This window comes from Nannobrachium achirus, assembly GCF_963921795.1.
Source record: "Nannobrachium achirus genome assembly, chromosome: 1".
Lineage (NCBI taxonomy): Eukaryota > Metazoa > Chordata > Actinopteri > Myctophiformes > Myctophidae > Nannobrachium > Nannobrachium achirus.
The window spans coordinates 72,741,209-72,759,969 of NC_137810.1; the positions used below are offsets into that span (position 1 = coordinate 72,741,209).

General features: G+C 41.3%; 1 protein-coding gene across 1 annotated transcript in view; it reads left to right on the forward strand.

The window, feature by feature from the left end:
• Positions 1 to 481: 481 nt before the first annotated feature.
• Positions 482 to 18,761, forward strand: part of LOC308289748 (protein NLRC3-like) — a gene marked incomplete at both ends in the record, with an annotated part of 29,528 nt that continues 11,248 nt past the window's right edge. Inside the window, 3 exons of the mRNA XM_080731499.1 lie at positions 482 to 495; positions 12,657 to 12,850; positions 13,783 to 15,551. Coding sequence (XP_080587625.1) covers positions 482 to 495; positions 12,657 to 12,850; positions 13,783 to 15,551 — 1,977 coding nt within the window. The remainder of the gene's footprint in view (positions 496 to 12,656; positions 12,851 to 13,782; positions 15,552 to 18,761) is intronic.

Genomic DNA, 18,761 nt, shown 5'->3' on the forward strand with positions numbered 1-18,761 from the left:
GCTGGTGGTATAGCAGGAGAATGAATTAGAGCCTTGTTTAGTGATGAATCTAGGTTGAACATGATTAGTGGAGCTGCCTCTGGTGTTGTGATCGTGGACATCCTTGACCTTTAGTTTGTCAGGTACATGGGTATCCCTCTTTCTACTTTACTGTAAACCACGTGTCTTCAGCAGCAGTTGGCCAATGGCCATGAGAGAGAGAGAGAGAGAGAGAGAGAGAGAGAGAGAGAGAGAGAGAGAGAGAGAGAGAGAGAGAGAGAGAGAGAGAGAGAGAGAGAGAGAGAGAGAGAGACCTGGGTGTCATATAACAACAGCAGCAACAGCCAGTGATAAAGATACAATAAGATTAGAATATAGACTGGATATGAACGACATCTATCTAAGCCCACACTCACCTCCCCTTTCCACTGTAAACATCAGCTTCTTCTGTTTATTTTATTGTTGTCAGGCAAATTCGCCTAAAACTATTGGTGTGATTACTATGGAGTTCATAAGGTCAGGATAGCCGTGTGTATACCAGACCTACTAATGGTCATGGTTTGACAGGTGTCACCACTGTCAATTTAAATTACAAAGGGATAATATGCAAACATGGACAGAGGGTAGGCGAAATGGCTCTTAAACGGCCGTGTCTGTCTGTTGTGTGAATAGGCTAGTGTGCCAATTGTATTTCAGCTTGTGTTCATGCAGGGTGAACCCTGTCCTCACGTCAGTCAGCCCAATGATCTTCTATTGTGTGTTTAAACACTGACTACAGTCATAGCATAGGCTACTCATAACATAATAACTTGGAGTTGGAATGAGACATGGTGGGACTTGCCCAACTCCTTCCCTGACTATCATGTGTTCACCTGTGTATGACGATATCATCTGACTGACTGTAGCCCTAGAGCTGTAGAGGCGGGTCAAAGTCACATCATAAAGGAAATTAAAGTGCGCAGCTCGGGAACCATTTTGAGACACGACAACAACTGTGAACTTGACAGCCTTTGCGGATGACAAAACAAAACAGAATGGACCAAACTTAACCAACTTTACGTAAAGTAAGTGTTGTTGTTTTAATATTCACTACTAGAACCACTTGGTTCTCACAGGAACAGTTTATAGGCTACTTTATGCTTCTGGTTTCTACTAAAGCTACCACTCCCTGTTGTCTAGTCTGCCTGTCTGTACTCTGTGGTTAATCTGGTTATGAATCTTATGATTGATGTCACCAGCAAAATACTTATTTAGACGGAGCAGAACATTATTACATAATTATGTTGATTATTTAACCATATAAGTGACGCATGCATTTGGTATAATTATTTATGACCTTTTATGACGGTAAACCTGCTGCTTCAGCGTTGCACTCTGCAGTCTTTTCCCACTTGGCTGAAACCTTGTCGGTTTCATTGTGAGTTAACAGTGTCATCCGGTCTAGAGCCCGCCTACTGTATCCTGTTATTTGCACACACACACACACACACACACACACACACACACACACACACACACACACACACACACACACACACACACACACACACACACACACACACACACACACACACACACACACACTGCTAGTGGAATGGAGCACACATGCAAACACAGAGCGTTTCCGTTGCAGACCAGATGTGCAACATGCAGATAGACTTGATCCCAGTTTCAATGTCTACTCTGCTTGAATATAAGAGGAGGTTGCCTATGTCTGCCTATGCCTATGACTCACCTTTTCAGACTCTACCTAAACCCATAGCACTACTGAAACACTCAATGACCATACATGAAGCTAGTTAGCATTTGTTTTTAGTTTTTTTTTAGAATCCTTTTTTTTTAACTGATTATAGTGATGTATTATCTGCTTATTGTAAGTCGCTTTGGATTAAAAGCGTCTGCTAAATGCCTAAACTGTAAACTGTAAACTATGTGAGGGAAGTTGTTTTAAGGGTGTGGTGGGGTTTGGTTGGTTTCCTTTTGAGTATTTAGTGTTTGTGAATGTAGTAAGCAATGTTACAATTAACAGTTTTAGAATAAAAATAATTGTAATCCAATCAAGAACAATATGTACTGTATATTTTAAATATTTTAATACAAAGGAACTAACCGACATCTCAAAGCTGCCAGCAGTCCATGACTTGGTTTAGTGAATGAAACATTATTTTAACCAGGGTAAAGTATGTTAATCAATAGTATTATTAACATGATATTCAAAGGTCTACCTTGTTCTGTTGGAACATGAGCGTCTCCCTGTTCTTCTATTGTGATATTTCAATTCTGTGGTGCAGTAGGACACCTGTTGGTTGACAAGAGCTACTGCATGCATCTGCATCTACTGTAGTCTCATCATTATGATGGTGATATTGTTGTTCATCCACTGTAGTCTCATCATTATGATGGTGATATTGTTGTTCATCTACTGTAGTCTCAGCATTATGATGGTGATATTGTAGTTCATCTACTGTAGTCTCAGCATTATGATGGTGATATTGTTGTTCATCTACTGTAGTCTCATCATTATGATGGTGATATTGTTGTTAATCTACTGTAGTCTCAGCATTATGTGGTGATATTGTTGCCTCATAGCAGCTCTAATATTTCAACATATCATCCTATGTCAATGGCATATTGATAATACAGAATGAGATTGAACATATTACCGACACTGTTCTAGTTGTTGTCGGCAACTAAACAGGCGGCCAGGTGCGAGGCCTTTGCAACCGCACCACTTGCACAACCCTAGTGGCTGCTCTGTGTGTGTGTGTGTGTGTGTGTGTGTGTGTGTGTGTGTGTGTGTGTGTGTGTGTGTGTGTGTGTGTGTGTGTGTGTGTGTGTGTGTGTGTGTGTGTGTGTGTGTGCAGGCTTGTGCACACATAGACATCAAATGGGGCTTGAACCCCTGCCCTTTTATCTCTCTATAAAAAAGTGCCCTCTCCAGACCATGAATGCAGTTTTTACTATGGTGAAAGAAATGCAAATGCTCTCTTTCCATGCCATACCTGAAGGCAGCATTCAAGAGAATGCCATGTCCAAACTAGGGCATTCACCAAATATTCAAATATCAAAGTCACTATTCGAACTTTTTCACCGAAGTCGAATATTTGCTTATTTCTTTATTTATTTTTCTCTTAAAAAATATATAGTTTATAAAGCTTGGGTAGATAGGAAGTCATAAGAATGAGTTGTCAATGCCCCTGGTGGATGAATTTGTTAATGCTCTATACCAGGGGTTCTCAAACCTTTTTAGGCTGTGACCCCCAAAATAAATATATTTGAACTGGGGACCCCCGCCCTGACAAGCATTTAGAATTGTAGTTATTACATTTAATGTGACTCGGTTCCGCAGATAAATATTGTAAAAATAGCAGATCTACATGTGTTGTGAGCATGTAGATCGGCTATTTTCACAATGTTCACCTCTTGCTTACTTAATATTTGACAGTTTGGCCAGTCCTGCCGAATATTCAACTATTCAAATACTTTGAGGTTGAATAATTCGAATTCTAAAAATCACTATTCGTGAATGGCCTAGGCCTAGTCCAACTCTCTTGAACTTGAATGCAGCTTGTTATTATGTTGAAATAACTTATATTGAAAGCATTACCCTCTCTGTGTAGAAATCCATGCCGTTACACCACATCTACAGTATTCACTTGATTGCTTAGTTCAGTGTGGTATCAAGCTCCGTAAATAACCGACCTCCAAGCTCACAACGCGGCGCGGCGCAGCGTCACGTGTGCGCGCGCGTGTGTGTGTGCGTTTTGTACATTCATTCATTAATCATTTACTATTTTCTGCTAATCTTGACAGGTTAAATAAAGACCAAAGATGAGTGAGTGTGTGGAGAGAGAGGAGGAGGAGGGAAGAGACAAACATCTCATCCACAGAGCAGAGTCTCCAACAGCCAGCTGTGGGTCTAAAGATGAACCTGGACCTCCACGCTTAAAGTAAGACAATCCTCCTGTACCATATACACACAATGGCAGTGGTGTAAAGTAACTAAGTACACTTTTGAGGTATTTATACTAGGGCTGGGACTTTAACTGATTAATTGCGATTAATTAATGACAGAACATTAACGCGATTAAAAAAATTACTTATTTTAATCGCACTTAGTTTTTGCACCACAGAACCTTCAGTTTCGGGCAAACCGATCATAGCGATGCACCAACCAAGAAGAGACAACAAACGCAAAGGGAGAAGTAGCCGATCAGAGCGCTTTGCTTTGCCCAGTGGATGCGAAATTTAGATTAAAAAAACTCACTTGTTGATTCACTCGTACAACAAAATGTGTTTTACTTGAAAAAAAAGCTTCTCAGGTCAAATATTTATATGCGATTAAACATGTGATTAATTTCGATTAATTAATTACAAAGCCTCTGATTAATTCGATTATTTGTCTAATCGAGTCCCAGCCCTAATTTATACTTTATGGGTACATCCAATTTGCACCTACTTTTACTTCTACTCCACTACAATTATATGACAACTTTAATTATGGCTTTTTAAGAAAGTCCAAAGCAAAGCCCATTGCCTCCAAAGCATGCTAACATGTCTTTTACGTTTCTTGACTCAGTCACATTGTTGGAAGTGGAGGACATAATTATGGTCAAGAGATGGGGACAGGGGAATTGGGAGGAGAGGGATCTATGTGTTCATTCACATGATCATTGTATGAATATTGTTGTGATTCCAGAAGTGTTGACCACAGAGCAGAGTCTCCAACACCCAGCTGTGTGTCTATGAAGAGTGACTGGTCTATGGGAATACCTCTTCACTTCAGTGAACCTGGACCTCCACATACACAGTATGTCAATCCTCCTATTAACACTATACAATATACACAACATCATAACACAACACAGAGTCTAATAACAGTATCCTCCCCTTTCAAGCTTTATTCATAGCAGTGGTTCTCAACCTTTATAGGCCTTGACCCCCAAAATAATCATATTTCAAACAGGGACCCCCACACCCTGACTTGGAATGTAGTAGTTGAGGCATTCAATTTAGTTTCACTCCGTTCCATAGATAAATAGTGAACATAGATCAAGATCTACAAGCTCACAACGCCTTGAGATGTGAGGTGTTGTGAGCATGTAGATCGGCTATTTTCAAATGTACTTTCTTGTTGTACAATTTACTGTGAGTGAAAGAATTGAGTGGGCCAACAAATGATCATGAACACATTGACTTCACAATGATAATTGTATGAATATTGTTGTGATTCCAGAAGTGTTGACCACAGAGCAGAGTCTCCAACACCCAGCTGTGTGTCTATGAAGAGTGACCTCTCTAAACATCATCCTCCAGACTTCAGTGAACCTGGACCTCCACACACACAGTATGTCAATCCTCCTATTATACAATACACACTATAACACTATACAATATACTAGGGATGACCAAATATAGAATTTTTCTTAACCGATAACCGTAAGGCCCTATCGGTTAATTAACCGTTAACCGTTAAGGACATGTGTTAAAAAATAAGCTATTTTAGAGATTTAAAAAAGGAAAATACACGATACTGTTTTTCCCCATAATCAAGTGCCATATTTACACACTAAAAACAATAAAACTAGGAGAAACAAGAATACAAATGTTTCCTAAAAGAAATGTGTTTTTGCAAAGAAACAATGGGATTGAAATAAAAAGTCTAATGTGATGTGGCAGTGCCAGGCACGTGCACACATAGACAAAAGGGGGCTTGAGCCCCTGCCCTTTTATCCAAGTGCCCTCTTCAGACCATGAATGCATTTCTTTTTTACTATGGTAAAATAAATGCAAATTTCCCCTTTCCATACGATAACTGAAGGCTGCATTCAAGAGAATTGTCCACCTTACTTTTTTATAGTTTGATTAAAGGGTTCTTCTTTTTTTCAACTTTTTCAACTTTTTTTGAAATTTTTTAGGAAAAAGGTTACTTAAATTGTCACTGTCATTTGGCGACCCCCCAAAAATCATATGGGGACCCTCCTGGGGGTCCCGACCCACAGGTTGAGAACCACTAATCTATAGAATTCAAGGTACTATGTGTGCTGTTTGTGAAATAATTCATGTTGACATTCATTCAGTAATCATTGTGTCGTGTTCCTTTGTTTACATGAAGTTCAACTATACAACAATGTACAGGAGATAAACCCTGAGATGTTGTGCTATGTTATTGTTCTGTATTGGGACAACAAATGATCATGAACACATTGACTTCACGATCATTGTATGAATATTGTTGTGATTCCAGAAGTGTTGACCACAGAGCAGAGTCTCCAACACCCAGCTGTGTGTCTATGAAGAGTGACCGCTCTAAACATCATCCTCCTGTCTTCAGTGAACCTGGACCTCCACACACAAGGTAAGATCACCTACGTATATCTGTGAAGTTCAACTGGAAAGTGTTTGGTTACAGATATGGACTGTAAGAAAATACCAAATACACACATTATAGTGAAACACTGATCTTCTGTGGAACAACACAAACAATGTCTTGTATCTGCTCACAGATGTGGACAGTAGGGATGGGATGATATGCGATGTTATCGTTTATCATGATAAAAAAGATTTAATTCATTGTGATATCGTCCTCCGTCATTCACTGGAATCAATTCACCTTTAATTTACTGAGCTGCATATCCGGTACCATTTAAACCCGCTATAATTGGTAAAAGATACTTATACTATATGTACTTGATACAGTCTTTTTTTAAATGTTTAACTTTTTTTACATAAATGATTTGTCGACGCATCGGAATAACCCCCGCGAGTCGACTTGATAAATCCTGAGTCGAGGACAGCTCTATTTGAAACAGGGACCCCCACACCCAAACTTGGAATGTAGTAGTTGAGGCATTCAATTTAGTTTCACTCCGTTCCATAGATAGAGTGAACATAGAAGATCTACAAGCTCATAACGCCTTGAGATGTGAGGTGCTGTGAGCTTGTAGATCGGCTATTTTCAAAGTACGTTTTGTTGTACAATTTACAGTGAGTGAAAGAATTGAGATGTTGTGCTATGTATTGTTCTGTAATGGGCCAATGATCATGATCACATTGACTTTGTAAGGGATAACATCTCGCTCAGCAGTCATTATAGAGCGATAAAAGCCCTTCATATCAACCTGAAGGGCTCCTGTCACTCTATAATGACTGCTGAGCGAGATGTTATCCCGCTTATTACCTGGCTACTAAATAAAATGAATAATTTGACTAAAAACTAAAAACAAAACAAAGTATTTCCTTGTTTACAGACGGCTGAAAGTGCGTCCCCCCCAGCGTAACACGGTCGCCTTGGAAAACAAAGAAGTGCTGGTCAAATGGAATCCATCTCGCCTAAAATGTTTTTAAAGACATTCTTCAGAGCAATGTTTAGTTGTAAATGACGCTGTGTGTTTGTTTACATGGCTGCCATGTTGGATACAGCACTAAATTCACACAGCGCAGCCTGAATGCAGCAGCTGCTCTGAGCCTTTGATTAGGCAGCGGTGAATTATAGAGTGGAGCGGTCATTATACGCTCATACTTCACCGCTGATTTCAGTGCTCGACCAATCAGAATCAAGCATCCAAACAAGCCGGGTAATAAACAATGATAATTATGAATATTGTTGTGATTCCAGAAGTGTTGACCACAGAGCAGAGTCTCCAACACCCAGCTGTGTGTCTATGAAGAGTGACCGCTCTAAACATCATCCTCCTGTATTCAGTGAACCTGGACCTCCACACACACAGTATGTCAATCCTCCTATTACACAATACACACTATAACACCAGTAAGACTCCCTAATCGGGAGATAAGCGACCGTTGGTCGCTTATCTCCTGTCACACTGCTGACATCAGTATGGCATCACACCGTACACAAATGACCCTTATATAAGACCGGCATTATCTACTGACAGATTAGTAACAAGATGTCAAAATCATTGAAGGTTTACCCTACTAACCAACTGTTTACCATAGCAACCATGTTTTTTACCTTAGCAACCAACTGTTTACCCTAGCAACCAACTTTTTACCACAGCAACCATGTTTTTTTACCCTAGCAACCAACTGTTTACCCTAGCAACCAATTGTTTACCATAGCAACCATGTTTTCTTACCCTAGCAACCAACTGTTTACCCTAGCAACCAACTGTTTACCATAGCAACCATGTTTTTTACAGGGCCTGGGATTGATGACATCAGAAATCTCCATATATGGGCATGAAAGGGATTTTGTTTCTGGAAATATGTCTGTGGGGTGCCACATTTGGAAAAAAACACTTACATCACACATCTGGATATCCATACAGCCCATCTAGTTTGCCTGTGTCCATTTATGCCCATATATCTGATGACATTGGGACAATGATCTCCATATATGGGCATAAAACTTATGTTAATTAGTAAAGCCTGGGGATCTCCATATATGGGCATGAGGGGTACCCTAAAAGGGCATCATCTGGGAATAGCAAATATAGTTATCCTAGAAAGTGAAAATCTTACATCAAAGGCCATAACTACCTACCTACCACCATACTGCATTCCTCATTAAACTACCTACCAGTAAGATGCCTAAGGGAGAAAAGCAAAGGGTGAGGTTGCACCATTTCTTGGTCTTCTGGCCAGTGATGTATATCGGACCATTTAACCATATATGGAGACATCTGGTACCCAAAGATATTCACAGATATGGGCTTAATATTGATGACATAAGGGATCTCCATATATGGGCGTAAAAGGGATTTGGTTCCCCTGGCATCACAGGGATCTCTATATATGGGCATAAAATGGATTTGGTTACCCTGGCAACACGGGGATCACCATATCTCCATATATGGGCATAAAAGGGATTTGGTTCCCCTGGCATCACAGGGATCTCCATATATGGGCATAAAAGGGATTTGGCTCCCCTGACATTACAGTGATGTCAGTGGCTGGTTCTACAGAGGGGATCTCCATTTATGGGCATAAAAGGGAATGTATGTATGATGATGTCAGATATCATAGACGTCATAGGACTTTCACATAACGAATAACTGAGTAAGCATGTAAACCCGTAAAATCTATATTTGGGCTTGGCTGATTTATGACCTCATCATGATGACACGAGCGCAAACAGCTGAATTGTATAAACTAGAAGCTGGGCCACCCTTCGGGCGGCCCAGCGTCTAGTCGGCGACCTGGCCAACTCGGAACAATGTAAATAGGGAATGAATGCCCAGCCCTTTAGGACCCGTTTTGACCATCTGTCTGCCTGTGTCCATTTATGCCCATATATGGAGATATCTGTATCTGTCTGTCTGTCGGTGTCCATTTTATGTCCATATATGGAGATCACTGCAGTTATAGTTCTGGGTCCATTTTATGCCCATATATGGAGTATCTGTCTGTGCCTCCAACTGTGTTGCAGACACAGTGCCGGTTCCCCCTTTAATGCAAACCTCATTATACCTGTTGTCATAGGACCCGTTTTGAACATCTGTTTGCCTGTGTCCATTTATGCCCATATATGGAGATATCTGTATCTGTCTGTCTGCGTCCATTTTATGCCCATATATGGAGATCTTTGACCATCTGTTTGCCTCTGTCCATTTATGTCCATATATGGAGATATCTGTATCTGTCTGTCTGCAATCCATTTTATGCCCATATATGGGGGCATTCATTTTATGCCCATATATGGAGAACGCGCGTGCCCGTGGGACGAACGGTTCTCGAGATACGCGGATTATCTTTGACCATCTGTTTGCCTCTGTCCATTTATGTCCATATATGGAGATATCTGTATCTGTCTGTCTGCAATCCATTTTATGCCCATATATGGGGGCATTCATTTTATGCCCATATATGGAGAACGCGCGTGCCCGTGGGACGAACGGTTCTCGAGATACGCGGATTACATACATACATACACACTCACAGAGATTTTTTTGTTGACTCATGTGGCGTACGTGATGTCAGAGCCTTTTATGAAGTGATGTCACAATGAGTCAGAGCTTTCGCCGATTTCCTCCGGAACAGCCTGATGTCAACAATCAACCCCGCATAAGGAGATTCCGAACGTTTCGCGCCGGTTCGGGAAAACCACGCGTCGGGTCGGGTCGAGACCCGGCACTGCACTCCGTGCCGCGGCGGGGAACGCGCGTGCCGAATCTGAAGCCGGTGGGACGAACGGTTCTCGAGATACGCGGATTACAGACAGACAGACACACAGACACGCAGAGACTTCTCGCATTTATAGATAGATGATCAGTGCAGAAACCAACAGAAGTATTTGACCAAGACTCTTCGATTTAAACATCAACAAAGGTGTGGCGTTTGACGTGTGACCGACCGACCGACCGACGGACGGCCGGTGGAGGTTTTGATACTAAACTGCTCCCTAACGGTCGCAACTATGCAATATACCCAACGCTATAGATATACAAGCTCACAATGCCTTAAGATGTGAGGTGTTGTGAGATTGTAGATTGGTTATTTTCAAAAAATGAGCATCTCTCTTATATTATTTGACCATTTTCTTACTTTTTTATAGTTTGATTAATTTTGATGGAGTAATAAAGGGTTCTTCTTTTTTTGGTAACTTTTTTGGTATGAAAAAGGTTACTTAAATTGTCGCTGTCATTTGGCGACCCCCCAAAAATCATATGGGGACCCTCCTGGGGGTCCCGACCCACAGGTTGAGAACCACTGATCTATAGAATTCAAGCTACTATGTGTGCTGTTTGTGAAAGAATTGTACAATTCACAATGTGTTCAGTATACAGACTGACTGACTGCCTGTTACTTTGTTTATATGATTTATACCCAACGCTATAGATATACAAGCTCACAATGCCTTAAGATGTGAGGTGTTGTGAGATTGTAGATTGGTTATTTTCAAAAAATGAGCATCTCTCTTATATTATTTGACCATTTTCTTACTTTTTATAGTTTGATTAATTTTGATGGAGTAATAAAGGGTTCTTCTTTTTTTGGTAACTTTTTTGGTATATGAAAAAGGTTACTTAAATTGTCGCTGTCATTTGGCGACCCCCCAAAAATCATATGGGGACCCTCCTGGGGGTCCCGACCCACAGGTTGAGAACCACTGATCTATAGAATTCAAGCTACTATGTGTGCTGTTTGTGAAAGAATTGTACAATTCACAATGTGTTCAGTATACAGACTGACTGACTGCCTGTTACTTTGTTTATATGATTTTATTTCATCCATGTTGATGTTCATTCAGTAATCATTGTGTCGTGTTCCTTTGTTTACATGAAGTTCAACTATACAACAATGTAGAGGAGATAAACCCAGAGATGTTGTGTTATGTTATTGTTCTGTAATGAGACAACAAATGATCATGAACTTATTGACTTCACAATGATCATTGTATGAATATTGTTGTGATTCCAGAAGTGTTGACCACAGAGCAGAGTCTCCAACACCCAGCTGTGTGTCTATGAAGAGTGACTTGTCTAAACATCATCCTCCAGACTTCAGTGAACCTGGACCTCCACACACAAGGTAAGATCACCTACGTATATCTGTGAAGTTCAACTGGAAAGTGTTTGGTTACAGATATGGACTGTAAGAAAATACCAAATACACACATTATAGTGAAACACTGATCTCTGTGAACTTCAACTGGAACAACACAAACAATGTCTTGTAACTGCCAGGGCTGTAACCGAACGTTCGTAGGTTCAAACCTCCGTTCATTATGTGGGCAATCAAAGTTCTAAATTAATGGGTTCTTTTTTTCATTTTTTTTTCATGAAAAATATATTATCAGAACATGATTCAGAATATCACAGTAGTAGAGAAAGCCAAATAGTTTACCAGTAAACACTAACGGTTAATTGTGACTGTTAATAAGTAGTTTTAAAATGCGCCAGAACAGCTTGGAGCGATCGAGGATCGTCCTCCGCTCCAATTCCGCTCCTGTTGGCAGGGGTGTCGCACCAAATTCTGGGCCCTGGGTACGAGGATTCACTGCGGGACCCCCATGAATGTTCTTCATAGGGGGGTGGGGTTTAACCCATTTAGACTGGGAACGCATTATTACACGTTATTTTGTGCTTTAACTATTGAAAAATAGCAGATATACAAGCTCACAGCGCGGCACAGAGTGCCTTATTGGGCCCTAGTAACTCAGTCCAACCCCCGCCCCCCACCATTTAATACCCAAAGGGTATTAAATGTAGAATATCAAATAATGTAATGTTAAAATATGTTTTCACATAGGATCAAAGGTTTTATGGTCATGATTCACTGCAATCCTGGATGGCTTGGTTCTAGGCTTAACATAATTGTTTTGTCATATTTTTGTAAAAGTCTATGGGGAAAATGAATGGGAGATTTTTTAGAGGGATCAGTAAACCACCTCCGCTGCGATGCTCTATAGGAGTGTATTCACTTTTTTACTAATTTACAAATGTACACATTGTATTAATTTACAGAGCAAATAAGAATCATGAATAATTCCAACCCCAAGCAGTATAAGAAATATCCTTCTATCCACCAGGAATATAATCATAATGAATAATATAAATAAATATCCTTCTATCCTCCATGAATATAATCATAATAAATAATATAAATAAATATCCTTCTATCCAGCAGGACTATAATCATAATAAATAATATAAATAAATATCCTTCTATCCACCAGGACTATAGTCCTAATACATCATTCTTCTCCTCCACAGGAAGAGGAAGAGGGTGTGTGTTGTGACAGAGCAGGCGTCCAGGTGTTCAGTGTGTGAGGAGGTTCTGACAGATCCAGTCTCTAGCAGCTGTGGACACTGGTTCTGCAGACAGTGCATCACCTCATACTGGGAGCAGTCTGCTCCAACAGGACACCATGACTGTCCCCAGTGTGGAAAGATCTTCAGGACCAGACGTAGACTGAAGACACCCAGTCACACCAGCAGTGGACACAGTAAGACTGGACACAATTTACACTAATTAACATTCACTGTTAATTACTTTAATATTTAGATGGTAGAAGACATTTTCAAATAGTGTAGCTAAAGACAAAAATATCACACACTATTATTTTCCTGGCATTTATTTTCTTATTGCGACCGTCAGGTAGCAGTTACTATCAAAACCTCCACCGGCTGTCAGTCAGTCAGTCAGTCAGTCTGTCTGTCTGTCCCTCCGTCACGTCACACGTCACACTTTCCCCCGCCTCATATCTCCGCCACCGTTGCCCCGATCCATGCCAAACTTTGCACACACACTCCTTAGCTGCCAAACCACAACCCCTCATTTCTCACATGGCCCTCTTCTAGCGCCACCATGAGGCCGATTCTTGCAGACACATTTTTGGACACTGCTGCTACAGATTTTCCCTAAAATCACGCAAACTGGTACACATTATCTCTACAGTCATGTCATCAAAATGCATCTGTCCCATCTAGCGCCACCATCTGGCCGATCTTTGAAAAACACATTTTTAGACACAGCGCCTACAGATTTTGCCCTAAAATCACACAAAGCGGTACACAGTATCTCTAAAGTCATGTCATCAATATGGATCTGTCCCATTTCCCATATTCTCTCCTGATTGCCTACTAACTAGTTTGTTTATGCGACCTGACGGTCGCTTATCTCCCGATTTAGGGAGTCTTACTGGTTCTATTTGTATTAAATTATTTTTCTAACAGAGGACATGTAACACTAATGTATGTACACATCTGTAAGAATGTAAAGTTATGAATGAAGCTGAATGTTTAAAATGTCGTCATTGTCTTCTCATAGCAGGTGTCAGTGTGCAGGAGGATTTAAAGGTTTATAAGATCACTTTGAACAGTCTGGATCGTGTGACAGACGTCACTGAAGTGCCCTCCCTCAGCAGCATCTTCACAGCGCTCTACATCACAGTGGGAGAGAGTGAAGGGGTTAATAACCAACATGAGGTCTACCAGCTTGAGACACTCTCCAAGAAGAACACCCTCCATGACCAACCAATCAACTGCTGTGACATCTTTAAGCCCCTCCTCCTTGGCAGAGACACACCAATCAGAAGAGTTCTGACCAAGGGAGTCGCTGGCATTGGAAAAACCTTCTCTGTGCGTAAGGTCGCTCTGGACTGGGCAAAGGGTTTGGAAAATCAAGATGTCATTCTCCTGGTTCCCTTCTCATTCCGTGAGCTGAACTTGGTCGGAGATGAGCAGCACAGTCTTCTCTCACTGATCCATGTTTTCCATCCAACGTTGAAGAAGGTCACAGCAGAGCAGCTCGCTGTCTGGAAGGTTGGCTTCATCTTTGATGGTTTGGATGAAAGCAGGTTGTCCTTCAACTTCAACAATGACATCATCTCTGATGTCACAGTGACATCATCAGTGGACGGGCTGTTGACAAACCTCATCGAGGGGAATCTGCTCCCATTGGCTCTCATCTGGATAACCACCAGACCTGCAGCAGCCAATCAGATCCCTCCTGCATATGTTGACCTGGTGACAGAAGTACGAGGGTTCACCGACTCCCAGAAGGAGGAGTACTTCAGGAAGAGATTCAGTGATGAGGAGCTGGCCAGCAGAATCATCTCACACATGAAGACGTCAAAGAGCCTCCACATCATGTGTCACATCCCAGTCTTCTGTTGGATCAGCGCTACCGTTCTGGAGGACATGGTGAAGACAGACGAGACAGGACAGCTGCCCACGACCCTGACTGCCATGTGCTGCCACTTCCTGGTGGTCCAGACAAAGAGGAAGGAGCTGAAGTATGATGAGCCTCATCAGGGGAAGAAAAGAAACAAAAAAAGAAACAGAAAAGAGAGAGAGAATCAACAACACATCATGGAGACTGACAGGGAAGTTCTTCTGAAGCTGGGCAGGCTGGCGTTTGAACATCTGGAGAAAGGCAGCATCATGTTCTACCAAGAAGACCTGGAAGAGTGTGGTCTGGATGTGAAAGACGCCTCGCTGTACTCAGGAGTGTGCACAGAGATCTTCAAAAGAGAGGGCGTGCTCTTCCAGAGAGCAGTCTACTGCTTTGTTCATCTGATCATCCAGGAGTTTCTGGCTGCAGTCTACCTGTTCCACTGTTTCACACAGAAGAACATGAAGGTACTGAAGACATTCCTGGGATGTGACGAATATGGACGTGAATACAAAAGTGACTCCTTGGAGGACTTCCTGGACTCAGCCAACCGTAAAGCCATACAGAGTAAGAATGGTCACCTGGACCTGTTTCTCCGCTTCCTTCATGGTTTCTCACTGCCGTCCAACCAGAGTCTGTTAGGAGGTCTACTGGTTCAGACACAGTACAGTCCAGAGAGCATCCAGAGAGCCATCAACAACCTGAAGAAGATGAACGATCCTTTAGGCCGCCACTTCTCTCCTGACAGATGTATCAACATCTTCCACTGTTTGATGGAGATGAACGACCACTCAGTGCATCAGGAGATCCAACAGTACCTTAAGTCAGGGGACAGATCAAAGACAGAACTGTCTCCAATCCAGTGTTCAGCTCTGGCCGCCATGCTGCAGATGTCAGAGGATGTTCTGGAGGAGTTGGACCTGGACAAATACAACACATCAGACGAGGGCAGAGGCAGACTCATCCCAGCTGTGAGGAACAGCAGAAAGGCTCGGTTAGTAGTCATGTGAATAGAAAACTTAGAACAGAAACAATGTACTGTACCTTCACACCACTACACTATAACTAAACATAATAGTTAAATCAACAGTGATACGCACGCACACACACACACACACACACACACACACACACACACACACACACACACACACACACACACACACACACACACACACACACACACACACACACACACACACACACACACAAACACACACCTCAAAGTTACAACGTCCAATCTAAGGCAAAACGGTGACAGCTTTTTCTGTGGCTGGCCCAGCTCTCTGGAACAGCCTTCCATCAGACTTAAAACACACCTCTTCACCCTAGCATTTGAGCCCTAGACCCCTCCCTCCCTGTGCCTTTCATCTGTCATTGTTTTATATCTTAAATGTTTTGTTTTTATAGCTGTTCTTACAAGGTTTTAAATGTTTACAAATGTTTCTATTGTTTTTGCTTTGTATTGTATTTGTTTTTACTGCGTTCTCTTGATGTACAGCACTTTGGTCAACCTGGTTGTTTTTGAATCTGCTTTATAAATAAATGGACTTGGCGTGTGTGTGTGTGTGTGTGTGTGTGTGCGTGTGCGTGTGCGTGTGCGTGTGCATGTGTGTGTGTGTGTGTGTGTGTGTGCACGTGGTCTGATTGACCAACTCTAATTACAGACTTGTTGGCTTTGGTGCTTGCCTCCTGAAGGAACACATGGAAGTTGTGTCTTCAGCTCTCAGTTCTAATCCATCCCATCTGAGACACCTGGACTTAAGTTACAACCAACTGGACCACCTGGATCTACTGGATCTACTCTGTGCTGCACTGAAAAGTCCTCATTGTAGACTGGAGACTCTACGGTGAGATTAATTTACAATCATTATTTCCATCAGTGATTTATCATGTGATTATAATATGAATATTGTGGCATGAATAAGGTTGATATCATAGTAACACACATTGAGTGGGATAATGAGGAGGTACAGTAACTACAGTATGTACATGTTCACTAAATTCACTCAAACCACTCAAAGACTGTCTGTCTGTATCAGGGTAAAACAAATCCAAGTGGCAATATCACAATGCAGCTCTGTTACTAGTAAAAGTAATAAATACACTTTATTACCAAATACTCATTATGCAGAATGCCCCCTTTTTATGTTTTCAAAATGTGTAAAAAAAAAAAAGAAAAAAGAAAAAAAATAGCTTGTTTATGTATTGCAATAATCTAAATCAGATCTGAAGTAAATGGTTACTAAAGTTTTCAAATAATGAATGAGTAAAAGTACAGTATTTGCCTCTATAGATGTAGTGCAGTAGAAGTATAAACTATACAAAGTTGACATAATCAAGTAAAGTAAATTAAAGTAAAGTAAACTTGTACTTAAGTACAGAAGTTGAGTAAATGTACTTAGTTCCATTCCACCACTGGTCTGTATCGTCTCTTTCTCCAGCAGATGTCCTTCCTGTGTCTGTGACATCAGCAGTTATCAGCTTCACTTGTCTTAAACTGTCCATCAATTGACCTTTGACCTGTTAGGTCTTATGTGTATAATGAAGCAATAAGCCACAAGAGGCATGTGGTTACCCACTATTTTATAACATCTGAAAGGCGTGGTGAGACACGAAGCGAAGCCGAGTGTCTCCAACCCTCTCAGCCGTTATAAAATACAGGTAACCACATGCCTCGCGTGGCTTCTTGCTTTTCTAAAACCGTTACAATATGTCAACATGATAAATCATAGACATGTACCAACTAAAACTGTTCTATTTCACTAATAATTCACTACAAGGTCTGCAAGAAAGGAGTTCCCAGCTACAAGAAAGTAGTTCTACAAGAAAGTAGTTCCCAGCTACAAGAAAGTAGTTCCCACTTCCCAGCTACAAGAAAGTATAGTTCCCACTTCCCAGCTACAAGAAAGTAGCTCCCAGCTACAAGAAAGTAGTTCCCAGCTACAAGAAAGTAGTTCCCAGCTACAAGAAAGTAGTTCCCAGCTACAAGAAAGTAGTTCCCGGCCAGGCTGCAGAAACACCTGTTGCATTCAGAATGGGGTATAGGGGTGGAGCGCTTGGTGTTTTTACAAGCCACGTCCAGTCACTCAGTTACCGTCCTATGTGTGTGGGCGGTGCTTAGAAGCCCCGCACGGCAGGATTTGAGAGAAAATCAAGCGCTCCCTTCTCTAGTTGAGCTTCACAACACTGTGGAAAGAAATGACGCACCTGGGTTTGATATAAACTGATTCAAGGTGTGGATTATTGTGTCTTTTAGACACTGGTTTAATCAGAAACAAGCCAATCAGAATCAAGTATTGGAACTAACCATTTTATAAACTCTGTTTACAGTCACTTTGCTGGATCATCTGTTTTCAACATGTTGCTGTTTCCTGTCTGTTGGGAGATTAAGTAAAGATTATTTAGTTCATGTTACTCTGTCTGGTTTTCTACTCTAAAACCCAGACAGTCCATCCAGACCAGGTCTTTTAATAGGTGGTTGTAAGCAGGTTCTCAGAATAATGTATTTTATAGAAGACAATCAAACAGTGTGTGTTTTATTTGTCATTTAGACTGATGAACTGCTGGTTGTCAGAGAGAAGCTGTGAAGTTCTGGCCTCAGCTCTCAGATCTAATCCTTCTCATTTGAGAGAATTAGACTTGAACTTCAACGTGTTGCCGGTGTCTGGACTGAAGAACTTCTCTGGACTGGAGTCTCTGCAGTGAGTAGACTTGGACTGTGTCCATGTTGGTTAGTGCAGTGATTCCCTTGTTTCATGTTCCATGGCATAACGTCTATTGTGCTAGTCTGCCCCAACAATCCCCTCCTCCCACCCCATTTATACAGTCATACACCTGCTGAACATTCATGTTTATGTGTATAATCTGTTGCAGTAAAATATCCAGGAAAAATACACAAAATAAGCTGGGCTTGCATGATTTCATTAACTCTGCATTTTACCAGTGGTGTAAGTACTTTTACTTAAGTACTGTACTTAGGTACAGTTTTGAGGTATTTGTATTTCCAAATTCCAATACTAAAACTATAGTTACTAGTTACTTTGCTGATCTAAATTAAATATGTTAAAACATACATGAACCACTTTAGCCCTATTTTATACAGAGGCTATTTGAAAATAGCAGATCTACAAGCTCACAACTCGTCACATTGCGACGCGTTGTGAGCTTGTAGATCTGCTATTTTCAAACATTTTGGACTT